The sequence below is a fragment of the Pinus tabuliformis genome, chromosome 9 (genome assembly GCF_031772625.1).
Source record: "Pinus tabuliformis cultivar Carrire ecotype Pingquan chromosome 9, CPIR1, whole genome shotgun sequence".
Lineage (NCBI taxonomy): Eukaryota > Viridiplantae > Streptophyta > Pinopsida > Pinales > Pinaceae > Pinus > Pinus tabuliformis.
The window spans coordinates 1281134441-1281156667 of NC_142307.1; the positions used below are offsets into that span (position 1 = coordinate 1281134441).

At 34.6% G+C, this 22227-nt stretch overlaps 1 protein-coding gene across 3 annotated transcripts in view; it reads left to right on the top strand.

Moving 5' to 3' along the window:
• The window catches only part of LOC149153244 (uncharacterized), a 205991-nt gene extending 194775 nt beyond the window's left edge, over positions 1-11216 (top strand). For 2 of the 3 annotated variants that reach the window (XM_089440115.1, XM_089440116.1), the window contains one exon: positions 598-945. In XM_089440115.1, coding sequence (XP_089296241.1) covers positions 598-648 — 51 coding nt within the window. In that variant the 3' untranslated portion in view covers positions 649-945. Of the gene's footprint in view, positions 1-597; positions 946-10882 lie in introns of those variants that run through there. The other variant, XM_089440114.1, reaches the window with a different exon arrangement.
• Positions 11217-22227: the final 11011 nt, after the last annotated feature.

Consider the following 22227-nt stretch of genomic DNA (forward strand, 5'->3'; position numbering starts at 1 on the left):
TGACTTCCTTTGTAAATGCAAGGTTGAATACTTTTCTTTTCTGAGCCCAAGGTCCTCTTCAAATGAACCATTGAACTCTCATCTTGGAACCCCTTCTTTATTCATCTCTTCCCCCATTATCCCTTCTTCTAATCGATGTGCCAAAGGAATTCCAACGGTGTGTTGGGTAAGATTGTACAACATGACTTGGGGAATAACATCTTTTTCAAAAAAAATTGAGGAAAGGTTCAAAAAATGAATCATTGTGGGTGCCATAGGGCATTCCTTGATTTGGGTAGAGTGTACATGTGTTTTCATTTTGTTCAGCCATATTGTTTGATAATCATGTAACACAACATGACATGGAATTACAAAAGTTGCGCAATGCAACGATTTTAAAATACATATTACTAAACCAATAACTAAATGGGCAACATGGCTACAATTAATGAGAAACGTGACTGACCTTTTCTATATTTATAGTGGTGTATGTTGCCTCGACTCTTTTTTCTTCACTAATAGTTAGAAAACCTCAAAAAAGTATAAAAGAGTGATTCAAGTGGTATTACTGTGTTAGAAAGTCATTTCTACGTTTATAATAATTTTTGTTTGTTGCAGATATTTTCACCTTCAAGATTATGTGCAGTGTATAAAAGGTTATTGAATTAGTTCTTGCCTATCCACATGTGGGTTTCTTGAGAAAAGTGCCCAACACGCTTATCAGGAAATTGGAAAAACACTCTTCTTTTTTCCAAAACAATGCCATTTATGGTAGTGGAAAATAAATTACTACATTGAAGTGTGTGTTTTATTAGTAATTGTTAAGTTATATTTCTTTATTTCATAGAAATGTGGATTTGGATTTATGAGAGTAATAATTTAATTTTAAGATTATGTTTAAATTAAATTTCAAATTGGAATATAAGATTTTTTTGTTTATAAGATAAATTTGATTATTAAAATTTATAGAGGTGTAAATATTTTATTTTTCTTAACTTTTTCATAAGAAATACATGTCAAACACATGTATATTTTTAATTATGAAATCTATATATATATATATAAATAAATTATTTGTAAAATATATTATAATTAAAAAATAATTTTTCAAAAATTATGGCAATTTTTATAATACAATTAAAAATTAAAAAAATTAATATATATATACACGTTTTTAAATTTTACTAAGAAATAAAAAAAAATATTAAATAAATGAGTTTTTTTTTAAACAATATCAAACTTGTTTTGATTAGATATTAAATTTTTAAAAATAAACCATTTTTTTAAAAGCAAACTTGTTTTAATATTGTAATTAGATATTGTTTTTAAATTTATTTAAAAAACCATATATTAAATGTTATTTTCAAAATTAATTAAAAAAATAAATAAATATGTATTTATATATATTAAAGGTACTAATATACATAATTTTTTGTAATTTAATATAGATTAATATTTTATTTAATAAAAGAATGTTTTAGAATAATTATATTGAAAATAACTTATATCATATTTAAATTTAGATAATCCTATATTTTTTCAATTTAATTATCAAAATTCTTTTTAGAAGTTTGCAAGCTCTTCTATGGTAGTCATTTATAATCTTAAAAAAGACTTTTCTAAGTCCAAGTTGAATAGGATTTGGGTATGGATTGCACTAAAATATCTTTTTACAAATTTTAGAATTCTTACAAAGAAATGTGTATATGCTTCTTTGGAGGCATATTATTGATTACATGATGATTTTTTTCAATTAAGATCTACACTAAGAAAAATAAGATTCACATTGAGGAGTAGGTGCTTGAAATACAATAGTACCTCTTGTTGTAGTAGAAAACTATCCTCTTTGTGATAGTCCCAAGGAGATTGAAGACCAGAAGAAATGAAGCATGTGTATTTGAGGAACCAAAATTATCTTTTGGACTTCAAATCTTAAGGAGTGTGTTTGCAAGAGAAATGGACAAAACTGAACATGTAATAAACATCAAAGAATAAGTAATTGTATCTTTAATTGGAATGGAAGAAGGTATTGTTGGTGGAAAGGTATCCATGTTGGGACACTAACCTTTTGTTTTGAGGGTAGTGCCATTGAAAATGGTCACTCTCAAGTTAATATTAAAATATTATTTATTATGATAATTTTGTTGTTTATAATTTTTATATAAATGTAATTTTTATTTTTTATTTTTAATTTTAAAATGTTTTTAATAATTTGGAAAAAAGGGAAATTAAAATACGTAATTCAAATAAAAGTAAAATCCACTAATAAACCTTTAATTTGGTCCATATTCTAGTGGGCAAACAAAAAATTGCCCAATATATCTACACTCTATTATTGTTAAAATAAAACAATTATGTCGTCTTCTCGTTGGACGATCGAGTGGTTGACACAATGGGATGTTATCCCCTCCACCCAGTTTCAAATCCCATGGGTGGACATCTTTGGCCTGTTGTGATTAGGCTTAAGGAGTATGCTTCCCCACCATCATGGAGTCTCGACTCTTGCTAAGTCATAAATTTCTATTATATCCGGCTTATGCACTGTTAGATACTCTCTTGGTAGGTTTGATCTTGGGCCTCATCCATATTACTCCAATGAGTTACCGATTCACCATTGTTAAAAAATAAAAATAAAATAAAATGATTATGTCTAATGAATTTATTACATCCTAGATTTCTTTGCTTTGTGAGTATATAACAAAATGAGAAACAAACAATCCATCTCATAAACATTAATCACATAATGCATATTATTTTTAAGAACTCTAATGCAAAATAGCTCCATTCATGATCAATGTTAGAGAATGCTAGTGGGTGAGTGTTTACAATTACAAACTTGTAGTGCCATCAAAGTTTCACATCCATAGGGTCATGTTCAACAATGTATGCTACCCTTAGTAACAAAGACAAGGCCCATCCTTTCCTCAGGCAACTCCCTTCTACTTCTTGCTGCAAAAGCTCTTTTAAGTTGATTGTGACGTTGAAAATTGTAGCCATGGTCAACATTTCCATCAATAAATATTAAAGGAAAAATTTGAATTTATAATTTTTCCTCTCAAATCCTCAAGTCGACTGGGCCTTAGAGGCACCTATTCGACCCCCACAAAAGTCTATATGGTGGTTTGGTTACAGGTGTAAGGGATAATCGTTCAAATCCAGAAATGATTTCCTCAAGTGCAGGTGGAAGTTCTTCTTCAATTTCCTTTTCAGTTTTAGTTATCTGCCTCCAAACTTAGATATTCTACTAAAACATCAAAATTGCTAAAATTACCCGAAAATTAGCAGAACTTCACTTACCTCGGAACCAAAAGGAAAACAAATTGTTGTTCATAAACTTCTCGCATTCGCCTTTCTCCCAACCTTTATCACGTTAATTCTCCACCGTCGATCCTCTTTCTTCAATCTGACGGTTGGCGCTTTCCCCGCTCGCAAACTAGCCGGTGATCCTTCACCGTTGATCAAGGCCGCTTGATCCAACAATTGATGCTTAATATCGCGTGGAATTCTTGCTGATGTTTATCAAGCCAAGAGCACGCGAGAAAAGCAGTTTCTCCGTGGTACGTATCGACTGCTAAATGGAATCACATGACTATCCTAAAATACCACTTACCTCCTTGAGCCCGCGCGAAAACAACTTTCGCCTATGAAGACCACTTTACTCCTCTGTTTAACTTTGACGCTTTCTTGCACGCGCTACTGTAGATCTAACTGTGCTGTCGATCAGACGGTTCTAGGCTTCTTCGGGTTCCCTCGCGAATTTATTAGACTTTTCTCCTTACACTATGATTTTAGCGCTTTCGCCAGGTTTAGCACTTTTCTATGGAATTCAGAACTTAGCTAACTAAAGCTCTGTGGCTCGAACACATTCGATTTAACTTAATACACAGTGAATGAGGAATTAAACGAGATAACACCAGATCATACAAAACTCTAATTTTATAGGCCAAATTGGAATTCAACAATACACAGAGATATTTCGAATGAATTCAACCTTCGGGATTTAACCTTTCATGAATAGAATACACAAAGATACAGAGATATTTCAATTCTTTTACAGTCTAATACTCCATAGCCAAATCCAGCGAAATCCTCTTACAATAGTTCAAAACTTACACAAATGCTTTACATCCAACATTCCAATCTTCAATAAATGGATCGAATCTATCTAATCCTAGATACATACCTAAAATGCTTGATATTCTCCTCAAAAATCTCAACTAAGTTTGAACTAATTACAAAATCATTCAAATACCTACATTCTAGCTCAAATCCTATCTAGAAAACTTTATAAATTGACAGCTAAAGGATCCCACTCCTTTGCTTGTAAACTTTTTTTTAGATTTTTGGAATAAAATAAAGCCTTTTTTCTTCAAGCCTCATGCTCCTACATCAGACTCCTGAGGACAAAATTCTTCATGGGATCCTGTCCATGAGCTCTTCTACAAAACTGCCCAACTTTTGTAGCATGGTATCTGTCACCTAGGTAGCATCAACGATTGGTTGATCTTTCCACTTGACCAAGTACTGAAAATACTCCTGCCCCCTTGTCTTCTAAACACTCTTTTATCCAAAATCTTCTCTGGCTGCAATGCCTTTGCTGTAGGTAACTGTTTTAGCCAATCCACCTCTTCTTCTTCCTTGTCTTCTGCTGTCTCATCTTCTTGTCACTTTTCATACGTAAACAAATCAGCAATATTGAAAATTGGAGATATTCCAATACCAGGGGGTAATTCAATTTCATATGAATTTGTAGAAAATTTCCTTAAAACTCCGCATGGTCCAATTTTCTTAAATTTTAACTTGTTATACTCCCTTTTTGGAAATCTTTCCTTCCTTAGGTGTGCCAAAACCAAATCTCCAACTTCAAAATTAACTTCTCTCTTCTTCAAATCTGCTTTGTTTTTGTACTTTGTGTTGCTGTCCTATAACTACTGTTTTACCTGTTCATGTATTGCTTGAATCTCTGAAGCAAAATCTTCTCCTTGAGCACTCCTCATTTCAGCTTTACCCAAATCTCTTAATTCAGACGCTCCTCTTGGGTGCATTCCATAAACTATATGGAATGGACTCTGCCCTGTACTCTTGTGAGGAGAATCATTATAAGCATATTCAGCCTGTGTTAACATTTGATCCCACTGTTTTGGATGTTCACCTGCAAGACTTCTCAGAAGATTACTCAAGCTTCTGTTTACAACTTCAGTATGCCCATCAGTCTAAGGATTATAAGCAAAACTGAAACTCAGTTTGGTACCAAGTTTCTTCCACAAGGTCCTCCATAAATGACCAACAAATCTGGTGTCTCTGTCTGAAACAATACTCTTAGGTAACCCATGTAACCTTACAATTTCTTTAAAAAACAAATTTGCAATATGAGTAGCATCACTAGTTTTATAACATGGAATAAAATGTGCCATTTTTGAAAATCTGTCAATTACTACATAAATTGAATCATGTCCCCTTTGAGTTTTTGGTAAACCCAAAACAAAGTCCATACTTACCATATCCTAAGGTCTATCTGGAATAGGTAATAGAACATACAAACATGTGTTCTGGCTCCTTCCTTTTGCATACTGACAGACTTTACATTTCTTCACATACTTTTCTACTTCAGATCTCATCCTCGAGCAGAAATAAAACCGGTTCAACTGCTCATAAGTCTTGTCTGCACCAAAATGTCCTCCAAGTCCACCATTATGTTTTCCTTTGATTAAATTTTCTCTCATAGAACAATTTGGTATGCACTACTGATTTCTTTTAAACAACAGTCCTTGTAAGAAATGATCCAACCACTTACTTTTGTCTAGCAAAACAGGATTCTTACAAGCTTCAAATGCCTCTTTAAAATCTAAATCTTTCTCATATAATTCCTTAAGAAAATCAAAACCCAACACTTGAATTTGACTTTCTTGAACTAAAATGCTTTTTATACTTGAGGCATCTGCTACTTTATTTGATTGACCAGTTATATGTTTCAACACAAAATTAAAACTTTGAAGATACTCTACCCATTTTGCATGTTTCTGATTAAGCTTTGGTTGTTGCATAATGTACTGCAATGCACGATTATCTGAATAAAGTATGAACTCCTTAGACATCAAGTAATGTCTCCACTTCTTCAAAGACTGCACCACTGCATAAAAGCTCCTTGTCATAAGAAGAATATTTCTTCTTTGACTCATTCAATGTTTCACTGAAATAAGCTACAGGTCCGTCCTCTTGACTTAAAACAGCTCCAATGGCTTCTCCACTGGCATCACACTTCACTTGAAAAGGTTTATTAAAATAAGGCAAAATCAAAATAGGTTTCTCAGTAATCTTTCTCTTCAACAATTAGAAGTTCTTTTTTGCTTTAGCAATCCATTTAAATGGTTGTTTGTCCTTCTTTATAGTGTCAATAATAGAAGCATTGATCTTACTAAAATTCCTTATGAATTTCCTATAAAAACTAGAAAGACCGTGAAAACTTCTTACCTCAAAGACACTTTTTGGTGAAGGCCACTCTATGATTGCCTTGATCTTCTCTGGATCTATCTTTAACCCATCAGCAGAAACAACAAAACCAAAATATACCAACTCTTCCTTCATGAATGAACATTTCTTTAAATTCAACAGTAACTTCTCTTGTTGTAGCCTCTGCAAGACATAATTCAGATGTCTCACATGTTCCTTTTTAGATCCGTTGTAAACTAATATATCATCCAGATATACTATTACAAATTTGCCAATAAATTCTTTCAAAACTTTATTCACGAGCCTCATAAATGTACTAGGAACATTTGACAACCCAAAATGCATTATCATCCATTCATACAATCCTTCATTTGTCTTAAAAGCAATTTTCCACTCATCCCCTTCTCTAATTTTGATTTGATGATAACCACTTTTTAAATATAACTTTGTAAAATATTTTGCTCCACTCAAACAATCCATCAAATCTTCAATTCTAGGTAAAGGAAATCTGTACCTGATTGTTATCTTGTTGATTGCTCTTGAATCAATGCACATTCTCCAGCCTCCATCTTTCTTTGGGCTCAACACCGTTGGCACTACACAAGGACTCAAACTCTCTCTAATTAGTCCCTTGTCTAACAGTTCCTGAATCTGTTCCCTGATTTCTTCATTCTCTGTGGGAGTCATCTTGTAAGCTGCTTTATTAGGTAGATTTGCTTCTGGAATCAAATCTATATGATGACCGATTTTTCTAATAGGTGGTAACTCATCAACCAAATCATCTACAATGATATCACAATAACTGTCCAACATCTCTTGAATTTCAATTGGAAAATCAAATTTTTTTGTGAAAGTAATTATTACCTTGGGTTTGCAAATCAATGCAAAATTTACCCCATCCTCTTCAATCTGCTTCAAGTACTCCTTTCCATTCAACAATAAGGTCTTTGGATCAGGTTTCCTTGATGCATCATCTTCTTCCATAGGCAGCAATGTATGATTGGCACCATCTTTACTATATTTGTATGTGTTCCTCTTTCCATCATGCATAACTCCTTTGTCATACTGCCAAGGTCTTCCCAGCAATATGTGACACACATCCATAGGCATCACATCACACATAATTTTGTCTCTGTATTTGCCCAACTGCAACTCCACTTCACACTGCTAATTCACTATCCACTGATATCCCTTTTGAAGCCATGACACTTTGTAAGGTGTTGGGTGTTTCTTTGTCTTCAAAATTAACTTCTCCACCACTTCTGTAGAGACCAAATTATCTGTATTACCACTATCAATTATCATCTGACAACATTTCCCTTGAACCTTGCACACAGTCCTGAACAAGGTCTTTCTCTGTGCTGGTTCAACAATTTCCTTAGCTGGCTTTAACAAAACTTTGTTAACTACCAAAGATTCCCTTTTCTCTGGTACATTTTCTTCTTCTATTACCTTTGCTACTCCTCTTCAGTCTTAGCAACAATTGCATTTCTTTGACTTATTCCTATGTTTTCTAGGCACTCATAGGCTCTGCGTCTTGGCTTGTTACATCTGTAACATCTCTCTTCCTCTACCTCTGCCTCCTCTTCCTCTGGAAAAACTCCCTCTGCCACTTGCATCACCTCCTGTGGGTGCATGCTGACTTGAGCTACTGCTAGCTCCATCTCTAGGTTCTGTAGACCTTCCTCTACCACCTTGACTTCCCCTTCCTCGGAAAGTACCTCTATTTCTGGAAGATTTCTTCCTGATGAGTTTTTTTCAGCCTTCAATACCATCTGATAAGCCTCTTCTACTGTTTTTGGAGACAATACACTTATCTCATCTTGAATCTCTTGCAACCTTCTCATCTATATCTTGGATTTGTCCTGCTCTTATGCTCACTTTGTAGAATTCCTCTATGTATTCCTTTACTGCCATAGACCTCTGTCTAAGATTCGACATCTGTCTAAATAATGTCTGCTGATAATCACTTGGCAAAAACTTACCTTTCAACTTTGCTACCATCCTGTTCCAATTTTTAATTGCCTGTTTACCAAGTCTTCGTCTTTCTTCCTGCACTCCATCCAACCAAAGTGCTACATGTCCTTTCAATTTTGTGACAACAAACTTCACTTTCTTTCCTTCTTCTGTTTCTTCATAATCAAAGAATTTCTCCATGTCATTAATCCAATCTATCAACTCCTCAAGGCTTAAACTTCCTGTATAAATTGAAACTTCAAGTCTAGGTTTAGATGTGGATCTCAATACTAATTTAAAGAATCTCATTTCAGGAGTTACATCTGCAGGTTCCTCTTGTTCTGCAGCTCCAACTTCAGGCTCACTGACATCTCCAACGTCTTCATCTCTTGCCATTTCCATTGCTTCTAGTCTAGCTTGCATCTGTTGCATAGCTTCTAATACTTCAGCATTTGCAACTGGTCTTCCTCTTCTTCGACCACCACCTCTTCTTCCAACTCTGAAAACCATGTTGGATTTGTTTTTCTGATCCTTGAGATCATGTTCAGTGTTAGTAGGCTGCTCTGATACCACAAATGGTGGTCTGGTTGCAGGTGTAAGGGATAATCGTTCAAATCCAGAAACGATTTCCTCAAGCGCAAGTGGAAGTTCTTCTTCAATTTCCTTTTCAGTTTCAGTCATCCGCCTCCAAACTTAGATATTCTACTAAAACAACAGAATTGCTAAAATTACCTGAAAATTAGCAGAACTTCACTTACCACAGAATCGAAAGGAAAACAAACTGCTGTTCATAAACTTCTCGCATCCACCTTTCTCCCAATCTTTATCATGTTAATTCTCCACCGTCGATCCTCTTTCTACAATCCGACGGTTGGCGCTTTCCCCGCTCGCAAACTAGTCAGTGATCCTCCATCGTTGATCACGCCCGCTTAATCCAATGGTTGACGCTTAATATCACGAGGAATTTTTTCCAATGTTTATCAAGCCGAGAGCATGCGAGAAAAGCAGTTTCTTCGTGCTACGTATCAACTGCTAAATGAAATCGTGTGACTATCCCAAAATACCACTTACCTCCTTGAGCCCGCGCGAAAACAACTTTTGCCTATGAAGACCGCTTTGCTCCTCTGTTTAACTTGGGTGTTTGTTTGCACGTGACTACCGTAGATCTAACGGTTCTGTCGATCTGACAGTTCTGGGCTTCTTCAGTTTCCCTCGCGAATTTATCAGACTTTTCTCCTTTCACTATGATTTTAGCGCTTCCGCCAGGTTTAGCATTTCTCTATGGAATTCAGAGCTTAGCTAACTAAATCTCTGTGGTTTGAACACATTCGATTTAACTTAATACACAGTGAATGAGGAATTAAACATGATAACCCCAGATCATAAAGAACTCTAATTTTACATGGCTAAACTGGAATTCAACAATACACAGAGATATTTCGAAGGAATTCAACCTCCGGGGTTTAACCTTTCATGAATATAATACATAGAGATACAAAGATATTTCAATTCTTTTACAGTCTAATACTCCATAGCCAAATCCAGCCAAATTCTCTTACTATAGTTCAAAACTTACATAAATAATTTACATCCAACATTCCGATCCTCAATCAATGGATCGAATCTATCTAATCCTAGATAAATACCTAAGCTGCTTGATATTATCCTTGAGAATCTCAACTAAGTTTGAACTACTTGGAGTAATTACAAAATCATTCAAATACCTATATTCTAGCTCAAATCCTATTTAGAAAACTTTATAAATTGACAACTAAAGGATCCCACTCCTTTGCTTATAATATTTTTTTGGATTTTTGGAATAAAACGAAGCCTTTTGTCTTCAAGCCTCATGATTCTGCATCACTATATAAAGGAGCCTTTCCTCATTTTGAAACACCAATCTATCTCTTATTGTGCTCTGATCCAGCGAAGTTGGGAAGAGGAAGAGGAGGTCAAAATTTCAGGAAGGGGCGAAATTTCAAGAAGGGCTGAAATTTCAGGAGTTTGGTTTGTTTTGGCATTTGATCATGATCTTGGTTACTGGTTTGGCTATCATCTTGCTATTGCTAATTCTGATGTACTAATGTAACTTGAACACACACACTCTCTCTCTCATAAGGAAGAATTTTCTAGGTTTTCCCCTTGTGGGTTTTGTCTTGGCCTCAGGCCTAAATCTCCGTGTCTTTTGTCTCATTGTATCATAGCTATTTTATTACTCTTTCATGTGTAATGGTTGATATTTTCTTCTATGTTGGAATAATGATCCATTTGAAGTTATTTTTGTTAATTTTTAGTGAGAGATTGTGGAGAGATTTATGAATGATTGATGAGAGATCCTCTTGTATAAATATATGTTATTGATAATGAAATTTTTTGAGCGTGTGTGCATTATATTTAAATAATTTTTCTCTATCATTTGTCTTTTTTTGGTGTTCTTTTTCATTTGATATCCGAGCTTGGTGTGTGTTGTTGTGTTGCATAATTGATGTGTGTGAAGAACAAATTTGCATGGAGCCAACTATGGAGCCGTAGAAGCAGTGAGACATTCCTCCAAAAGATTAATGGCTGATATGCAATTTTTTTTTGTAAGCTTGGTGGGACTACATCTTCATCGTGTCGAATATATCACCCCAATTGGGGTGGGGAATTGAATCAGTGACTTCACATCAAGGATTGCCTTAACAGAGCACCAAGACCCTATGGATGCTGATATGCAATTTTATTTATGCCAACCACTACAATTTATTTATTTTTTAGTGTTATGATTTAAAAAAAATCCAAAGTATTTATTGCTGATCAATTTCAACCATATTGCAGACATTGTGGAGACTTGTAGGTTGTGTGAAATCATGTGAAGATTATGTTGGCTAACTTGTGTGCACGTTCTTCATTTTTTTTTTTTTTTAAATGAAGAAAACAAAACATATATTCCCTATTCCAAACAAAAATATCTGTGGTTAACGAGCATGCAACAATCGTAGAGTGTGTGAGAATTTGACAGAGCTTTTGAAGCGCTGAAGTCTGTCCAGCCCATCAATGAGACCCACATTGAAAATACATAGCATAAGTGTTGGATAAATCTGCATTGAAAAATGCAGAGTAAGAAAGTTTAAATATTAAAAGTTACTTTCACCGTGGACCTTTTTCATGTGCGGCATGAAATTTAAAAAATAACTGGTATGAAGTTTAAAAATATGAAAAGTTTGTGCCTTTCATTGAACATGGATGGTGGTGCAGGTGAAATTCTTATGTTGTATGTGAATAATTTTACTTTCTTGATTTTAAAAAGTGAAAAAGTGAAGTGGAAAAATTGGAGTGAAATGAAAAAAGTGGAGTAAGAATTTTCCTTTTTTAAAATTTTTAATATATTTAAAGAGGAGAGATAATCAATGGAGTGTTTTGAAGGGAAATTATTTTATATGGTAGGAATCTTTCAAATGCATTTTCTTTTATGTTGGTTGAAGTGTAAATGTGGGAAAATATATTTTTATTGTAAGTTTTTTCTCTTTCATTAAGAGATATTGTACTCATTGAGAAAATGTATTAAAAGAGGAAGTTTTAAAGGAGTCTTGTTCAATTTTTGACAGAATTGAGCTTCTTAGCTCTTCATTGTACTCAAACATTAATAAGAAAGATATTTTGTGGTGGTAGTTGAGTCCCAATTTTTTGGGACATTGGTTCTTGTCCCGGGTTGAAGTGAGACACATCGTGTTCATTGTGCACTTTCTCTCATGTAATTCTCTAATTCTCATTCCTCATGGTGGTGGGCTGGTTGCAGGTGTTAAGGATAATCGTTCAAAATGAGAAACTATTCCTTCAAGTTTGGGTGGAACTTCTTCTCGGTTTTCCTCTGGAGTATTAGTCATCAACCTCCAAATTTAGTTATTATGCTAAAATTGCAGAACTATTTAATTTATACCCGGTATATGGAAAACCTTCAAATTTCCACGGAACCAAAAGGAATTAAAACCCTAGTTCCTAACCTTATCGCGTCCGAAATTTAAATTAACTCACAAGCATCTTCCGACACAATTACCGTCAGATCTGACCTCTCTAATTGAATGGCTATCACGTCACCCGCTCGCCAACTAGTTTGGCCGATCTCCACCGTCGATCAATCCCGCTTGATCCAACAACTATCACGTAATCTTGCATGAAATCTTGCACGATGCATAACAAGTCGAGAGCACACGAGAAAAGTGGTTTTCCCGTGCGACGTGTCAACCTCTCAGGTTAATCGCGTGAATTTGCAAAATACCATTTACCACTTTGAGACTGCGCAAGATACTGCTTACACCTATGAAGACCGCTCTTCTATTCTAATTAACGTCTGTGCTTGTTGGCATGCGATGACCATTAGATCTATTGGATCTGTCGATCAGACGATTCAGATCTTCTCTTGGGTTTCTCACGAATTTGTCAGGGTTTCCTCGTTCTACCAAAACTTAGCACTTCCGCCAAGTTTAGTCTGTCTCTAAATTATATTTTGTGATTTCGAGTACATCCAGGTTATTTCAATGCATAGTGAGTGAATATTTAGATGCGACAACACAAGATTATATAAAATCTAATTCTAAAGGGGCCAAACTAGAAATCAACAAAACTCAGAAATATTTCGAAGGAAATTAAACCCTTCGGGATTTGACCATTCATGCACAATATTCACAGAGATACAGAGAGATTCCAAATTTTACATTCCAATCCTCCACAACCAAAATCCCATTCTACTAATTCAAAACTTACATAAGTACCTGTACATACAACAATCAGATCCTAAATCAATGGATCGAATCTGCCTAATCCTAGATAATATCTAATCTGCATGATATTCTCCTCAAGAATCTCAACTAAGCCTAAAGACTTGAATTAATTACAAGATAATTCAAATCCCTGAATTCTAGCTCAAATCCTATCTAGAAAGCTTTGTAAAGTGACAACTAAAGGATCCCACTCCTTTGCTTGTAAACTTTTTTTGTATTTTTGGAATAAAATTTGAAGTCTTTTGTCTTCAAGCCTCATGCTCCTGCATCACATGGCGACAAGCAATATTGTATTGCCTAAACATGTTGACACAAACTATTTTTATTGGAGCAAACACACGCAACCTATATTCATCACTAAATATTTTTGGGAACTTGTAACTGGTGGATACGCCATGCCTTCTCCTGATGAATTCAAAGCATTAAGTGATGATGAAAATAAATCTTTTAAGTAACTTATTAAGAAAGATAATGAAGCACTTTCACTTATAGGAAGTGTTGTTGAAGAATCTATATTTCCAAGGATCAGTGGTGTAGTATCATCCAAAAAAGCACGGGATATCTTAAAGAATACATATGAAGGTGTGGTTGTAGCTAAATTGCATACATTACAGAGGAATTTTGAAAATGCCCATATGCAAACTAACGAATCTATTCATGATTACATCACAAAAAATGCAAGATCTTGTTAACCAAATGAGGTCATTAGGTGAAGCTGTTATAGAAAGAAGGCTAATTGAGAAAATTTTAAGAAGTGTTCTTCCTAAGTTTCAAATGGTCACTACCAGTATTATGGTCTCCAAAGACTTAAATACAATGAAAATTGATGAATTAAGTGGATTCTTATTCACTGTTGAGGAAAATCAACTATCTGATCACGCAAAACATGCTTTTTCTTCAAATCATAGAGAAAGAGGAAGGAGCAGAGGTCAATATTAGAAACATAATCAAAATAGAAATCAACAAAGTTCACAAGGAATGCATCTCCTTCGAGAGGTAGAGGAAGGAATACAAACCAGTTCAAAGGAAGATGCAAAGATGGATCTCGTGGAAGAGGACAAGGAAGAGATGGAGGCATAAATGGAGGAAGAGGTGGAGGACCGCAATGTTATTATTGCTAAAAATTTGGCCATCTTGAAAGAGATTGTTATGTAAAAATGCGAGATATGGAGCGTAAGGGTGCCAATACAGTGGTTGAAGAAACTAGAAATGAGAAGTTATTCATTTCAAGTTTGATGACACATAATAAAGAAAGTGAAGAATGGTATATTGATTTGGGATGTTCAACTCATATGACATCTTAAGCGGAGTTGTTTACCAAAATTAATGAGAATTATTCTGGCAAATTCATATTTGGTGATGATAATGTTTCTGAAGTGAAAGGGAAAGACATAGCTGCAATACCAACATTGCATGGAAAGATGTTAATTGAGGACACTTTGTTGACACCAACATTAAAGAAGAACCTACTTTCTATAGGACAGATGATGGAGCAAAAATACAAGTTCGTGTTTGATTATAAATAGTGTTTAATCATGGATAAGTTGAATCAAAATGTAGTTGTAGCAAGAGGTGAAATGACTGAAGAAAATTTTTTCAAGCTCTATTTTGATTCAAATAATTCACAGAGTTTGAAAGCAACATAAGAAGAAAATAGTAAGCTTTGGCACTTAAGGATGGGACATTTGAATTTTCAGAGTTTGACGCTGCCGAGAAAGAAAAACATGGTGAATGGTCTTCCTTATATTAAGTTGGATGATAATGTATGTGAAGGGTGTATTTTTGGGAAACAACATAGGGAAAGTTTCCCAAATAGAACATGAAAGGCTAGAGAACGTCTAAAATTGGTGTATTCATATTTGTGTGGTCCAATGGAGACCGTGTCTTTTGGAAAGGTAGATTATTTTCTCACTTTCATTGATGATTATTCCAAGAAGGCTTGGGTGTATTTTTTGCAAGAGAAGTCTGAAGTATTCTCTCATTTCCTTGAGTTTAAGGCTTTAGTTGAAAAGCAAAGTGGTCTGAAAATTCTTACACTAAGAACAAATAATGTGGGAGAATACAAGTCAAATGAATTTTTGAGTTATTGTAGGAAGAATGAAATAAAGCGAGATTTTACCAATTCATACTCTCCTCAACAAATTGGTGTTGCAGAGAGGAAAAATAGGACCATAGTTGAAATGGCTAGGAGCATGTTAAAAACTAAGTCTCTTGGAAATGAGTTCTGGGTTGAAGCAATATACAAAATAGTATAAACTCTTAACCAATGTTCTAAGAAAGCAATGTTGAATTTGACTCCAGAAGAAGCGTGGTCAGGATACAAACAAAGTGTTTCACATATGAAAGTTTTTGGTTGTATTGCATATGCACACATTCCTAAGGAAAAGAGGAAGAAATTGGATGATAAGAGTGTGAAGTGCATCTTTATTGGCTACAATACTGAAACAAGAAGTTATAGGTTGTTTGATCCTGAAGCAAAGAAGGTGATAATAAAAAGATGTTTCGTTTGATGAGCAGGGAATCTATCGGTCATAACATGTACAGTTTGAATAAAGATATAGTGAATATTGGCGATGAATCAAATTCCAAGTTAGTAAAGATGGATGAAGTTAAGAAGCCTACGTGGCTTGAAAGGGGTCATTCAAAAAGTAGTATGTTGGATACAAATTTTGAAAGAAGGGTTACTAGATATCAAATTTCTCTAGCGAATTATGCACTTATGGGACATATAATGAAAATGGATGAACCACAAGATTATGCAGAAGCATCAAGAAAGAAAGAATGGAATGAAGCTATGGAAGCAAAATTGAATGCCTTGGTGAAAAATGATACATGGGACTTGGTCAAATTACCAAAAAGAAAAGATGTAATTGGCACTAAGTGGATTTATAAAACCAAGTATAAATATGATGGCACAATTGATAAGTATAAGGCTCGTTTAGTTGTAAAGGGATATGCACATAAATAAGGCATTGATTACACTGAGACATTTGCTCCAATGGAAAAGCTGGATACAATTAGGACGATTCTTGCATTAGTTGCTCAGTACAAATGGCCTATTTTTTAGATGGATGTTAAATAAACTTTTTTGAATGGTTATGTGGATGAATAAATTTATGTAGAGAAACCTAAGGGTTTTGAAGTGCCAGGAAAAGAAGATTATGTTTATAAGTTGAAGAAGGCCTTATATGGTCTTAAGCAAGGGCCAAGCGCATGATATTCAAGAATTGATAAGTATTTTCAAGATCATGGCTTAGTTAAAAGTTTATCTGAGCCAAATATCTATATATTTTAGTCAGGATAGGACATTCTGATAGTTATCTTATATGTTGATGGTTTGATCCACACAAGGAACAATGATGAACTATTTCAAATATGTAAGTCACATATGATTGCTGAGTTTGAAATGATAGATCTTGGTGAGTTGCATTATTTATTGGGTATTAAGTTTGGCAGAAGGAAGATGGTATTTTCATGTCACAAGCCAAGTATACTTGGGACATTTTGAAGAAGTTCAGAATAATGAGTTGCAATCCAATGACAACTCCTTTGGAAATTGGGTTGAATTTATACGGACATGATGACTCCAATTCTGTTGATGTTACTTTGTATCGTCAATTGGTTGGAAGTTTGATCTACTTAACTACAACTTGATCATATATTTCATTTTCAGTCAGTATGGTATCAAGATTTATGGTAGAACACAATTAATTGCATTGGAAAGCAACACAAAGGATTTTAAAATATCTATGTGGAACAATTGGTTATGGTTTGGCATACAGGTCTACAAAAGATTTCAGGTTGGTTGGTTATATAGATTCAGATTGGGTTGGATGCATGGATGACAGGAAATCAACTTCAGGGTATTCATTTAGCATGGGTTCAACAACAATTGCTTGGAGTACTAACAAGCAACCTACAATTTCTCTCTCCACAACAGAAGCATAGTATGAAGTAGTGACGTCAACATGTGAAGCAGTTTGGTTCAGAAAAATTCTAGAGGATCTACATGAGAAATAAGAGAAACCCACTCAGTTGTTATGTGATAATCAAAGTGCTATTCAAATAACCAAGAATCCAATTTTTCATTAGAATACCAAGCATATTGATATTCAGTATAATTTTGTTTGAGATTTGGTTCAATAACGAGTGATCGAGATCGAGGATTGTAGAACATATGAACATGTAGCTGATATATTTGCCACAACACTATCTAAGGAAAAGTTCTACAATTTCAGAGATGATCTTGGAATATTTCCAAATGATCATTATGGGGAAGAAATGTTGGAATAATGATCCATTTGAAGTTATTAAAGTTGTTAATTTTTTAGTGAGAGATTTGTGGAGAGATTTATGAGTGATTGATGAGAGATTTGTGGATATATTTATGAATGATTGATGAGATATTTGTGGAGTGATTTTTGAGATATTATAGGAAGTGATTGGAAGATCTTGTTGTATAAATATATTCTGTCGATAATGATAAATTATGAGCCTCTGTGAATTATACTTAAATAATTTTGCTCTATCATTTATCTTTTGGTGGTGTGTTTTTTCACTATGTAACTGCTTAATGATTTTGAATGAATTTTTATGTGGAGTTAATGCTATTTGATCATTAAAAGTAGTTATTTGGTGAAGAAAATACGTCTAATCTGTGCATGATAGAAATCAACATGGTATCAGAGAGGGGTTGGATCCAAGAGCAATATTTGTAATTACTTTGCAAATTTGAGCTACCCTGTGATAGTTGTGGCATCTCTTGCTAATTACATGACAACTGAATCTAACACTTCATTTCAATGATCCAAATGTTTATTGAAATAAGGCCGAGGACTTGTAAACTAGTGCAACTATGTCATGCGAAGCCTTGTAGTCTCTGTGGAAGGTTTAGTAAATCATGCGAGTTCTGTTCAGTGATTTATGTGGTTCAGATTCACTTCATTTCAATGATCCAAATGTTTATTGAAATAAGGCCGAGGACTTGTAAACTAGTGCAACTATGTCATGCGAAGCCTTGTAGTCTCTGTGGAAGGTTTAGTAAATTTGTAGTCTCTGTGGAAGGTTTAGTAAATCATGCGAGTTCTGTTCAGTGATTTATGTGGTTCATATGTATCTCTGTGAGTCATGCAAAATCCTTTGCATGATATTGAAGACCAAACATATTGATATGAATAATTTTCATAAAAAGACCAAGCATATTGATATGAATAATTTTTCATAAGAAGACCAAGCATATTGATATTCAATATCCTATCATCGAAAGTGTATCCTATCATGCGAAAGTGTATGCACATGTTATGTGGCTTATATTACTTATTCGATATTTTTTTTCTCTGTGGGATATGTGGGATATGTGAGTCTCTGTTATCCTGTGATAAGCATACAAACTATCTAAGGCTCCCACTCTGAATATATTACGTATGCTAAAGTGAGAAAATTATGAAGATCAATGCAAGCATCTATTTCTATGGCCTTTATCCCATGTCTCCTATGCAAAACCCTGTGTAAAGCCTATTCCCTAGGTCCTGAAATGCTTCGAAGGCAGTAATCTTGTTCAAATTTAATATGATTCGTGTCTCTGGAATGTTGATCTTCATTCTAAAAATCTATTACTAGTCTAAATGCCGAAGTCTGTTTCTTTGTTACTAGAGTGACGCGTTTTTTTTGATGATAACAAGGTCTGTGTCACCTCTTTGTACGCGAGTCCTGCAACAGATCAAAGGTGAATAAGTCACATTTATGTGACAAATCTTCTATAGCTCATAAGTCTATGGATCGTTGTTATTTTCTGCGTTGTTTCACTGTGAAATCTTGCTACCTAAGTCATGTGGAAATGTGCCCTGTTGCCACTTTACCTATCTATCTTTGTTATGCAAAGGGTCTGTTACACCTTGTCACTATATGCGAATACTGGAAAATATGAACGTCAATTATCTATAGTAATGTTCATGCATTCTAATATAATTTGTGTCATGCAAGCTCTATGGAATCTATGCAAATATGTGGCACAATGAAAGGTATGGAGTCTTGTCCTGGAAAAAGCAATCCGAGATGCATAAAACTGAAACTTGAGCACTACTAGAGATGATCTTCTCTGTGCATGAGTATATAGTGTGGTCTGAGAAGCTTGAATTCTATGGCTTGTAGTTCGAGCCCATCTATGGTACTGAGATTTCTTCTATACATAAAGGATGACATCTCTCTGAATGAAAGCCAACCTCTATAAGAAAGCTGACCTATATGTTATATATTATTTGTATTATCGTGTAGCAAGATTTGATTATCACTTTTTACGATCTCTTGAAGTAAAAGTCCTGTAAAATATTATGATGCCTCTCCGAAAGTTGTACTAAGTCTGCTACAAGGTTTGTCCCCAGAATATATTTTCAATTTGAAAGGCAGTGACATGTAATGGGAAACTCTACTATAAGCCTCAAAATGAAAGGGACTATTTTAATAGTCTTCTCAAATTACTTTGGATTCTTGATTTCGTTGAAAGAGTCCTATAACTGATGATGTATATTGCAAACTTTGATGATGATTCTCCTAAAGTGTTTTATATGACTTTAAACAAATCTTGAAACATTTTGAAGACCATGTGGCATTTGAATTTGGTAGACCATGAGTGAATGATGAAAGTAATACATTGATATTAAGCCATTGGACATTGAAATCAAATGCAAGCAAGGTAGAAATAATAAAGGACAAATCCTGAAAATCTGATCAATCTATTCATATCCGTTTTATACAAAGGATGATGCACTCTAGAAGAGGTTGACCAAATTGATCTAAAGCTCGTAATAACGTTATCTGGAAAATACTCCTCTCTGGTTCAATATCTCATCAATGAACAATCAAGTTGCAAGTGAAAGAATTGATGATTGAATCAGGTGACTTTAAATGTTGGGAATTATTGCAGGAATGTTAAGAGCAAGGTTGACACATCATGACCCTGAAGTCAGATCAGATTATTACTGAAGGATGAAATTTTGATAAGTTTTGAGAATCTAGAGTTCGATGTTTGAATGTCTGTCCATAATTTTGGTATATTGTGGTTTAAAAACCTTAGTAATGGTTCGATCAGGAATACCCTAAGAGTTTGTAATCAAACCCATAGGTTTGATAATGAGAATGATGAATGTATGATTTTTTAAAACATGGGATTGCAGATGATGAAATTGAAAGAGGATGTAAGGGTGCTGATAATGGTGAATATAAGCATTAATCATCTAGGGTTTGTAAATTCAAGATTAATCATTAGCGTTTGGAGTTAAAACCCTATCCAATCAATTGATAACCCTATTTAGGGTTGGGCCCATGGATTGATTGCTTCCACTTAAATAAATCCTAGTTTCTATAAGATATGACTTTTGATGATGAGTATGATTTGTAGGCTGAAATCATGAAGGAAGAAGATTAAGAGGGAGTTTTCAAAAGATAAGTATCTTGTATTATTTTTATTTATTTATTATCATCACTAATGACATGTAATCTTTGATGATGATGTAGACAAGGTCATCTTATTGATGATGATGTGAAATTCTTAATGATAATGTGGACTCTTTTTCTTATGATGATATTGACTCATTTTAATAATATGGACTTGGACGCTCTGATGAGTTGAACAAGATTGACTGGACCCAAGAAGACTAAGGTCAGGAGGGAGCTGACACACTCTCAGAGATAAGTACTTTCTTGATTATTTCTATTATTGTTTTATTATGAGTATCTTGTCTCTGTATATATATTGCTTGGATGGATTTGTTCTTCCATTGACTCCTAGTGAGGAATGTAGGTGCATAATGGAGACTTCCAGGGTTGTGGTAGTAGATGAAGTAGGATGGAAGAACAAAGACAAGAATATCTATGATTAGATGAGTATTTGGACTCAGAGGGAATACTCAAGATCAACCTGATTGAAGCACGCTGATCCAAATATGTTGAAGAAGAGCCTGTGACTTTTTTTATGTATGTTTTTGACAAGCACTGAGGTCCTCTTTGTCCAGTGTAAGAGGGATATGATTGAAGAATTGAAAGATTGAAGGTATGGCACGAGGCCAGTGAAATTTCTAAGGTTGCGGCATAATGGTCTGTGAGTCCATGAATACTTGCTTAATGAAAATTTGAAGAATTTGCAGACTCTAATGTTGACTTGATCAATTCTTTGATTGGCTTGTTGAACACGTGATGCAAGAAATTGTTGACACTATTTGAACTAGATGCATTTTGGATGATGTATTGGTTTGGATAAATGAACGATCTTGATGCAAGTAACTGAAAAATGTAGCTGATTTTTGAAGCCAATTGCTAATGTTTGCTTCTATAACAAACGTTTTATAGTCTACTGGATTGAACCACGATTGATGTTTTCTTATGTGAGAAGCCTTTTATTATTTGATGGATTTGCAAGGTGTTTCCACTTGTTATTTGTTGAATTGTTTGCTTCTATGAGAATCCCCATCTGAAGTTGGGTGCATAACTGGATGTTATTGTATAGATGTTGTGATCTGGTACTGAAATTAATCATGGACTAAGGTACGACTCTGGTGACAATATGAGACTAGATAGGTATAGAAATGAAAATTGGTCTTTACCATTTGGAAGAGCACATCCAGGTGATTCTTTAGCTTGGGATTTGCCATGATTTCTTGAATGAGTAGGAAGCAAATATTTTTCGCTCCTAGTACAATCAAGGCAGAGTATATTGTAGCTCATATGGCTAGCTATGAGGTAATGTGGTTGCATAAGTTATTTGCAGAGCTGTTTGATTAGGTGCTTGATACAACCATGATATATTGTGACAATCAAAGCGGGATCCGACTTTCAGAGAATCCAGTGTTCCATGACAGGTATAATATCATTGAGATCAAGTACCACTATACTAGAGATATGGTTTAGAGAGGAGCAGTGAGGCCCCAACACATCTCGACTGGTGAGTAGGTTGTAGACATTCTCACCAAGCCTTTGCTGAGAGTGAAGTTCTTACTCTTCATAGAGTAGCTTGGAGCAAAGGAGAATGTATCCCTCCTTGAGAGGGAACACTGTTGATTGAGAACACTGAGCATATGCTCTCCCCCAG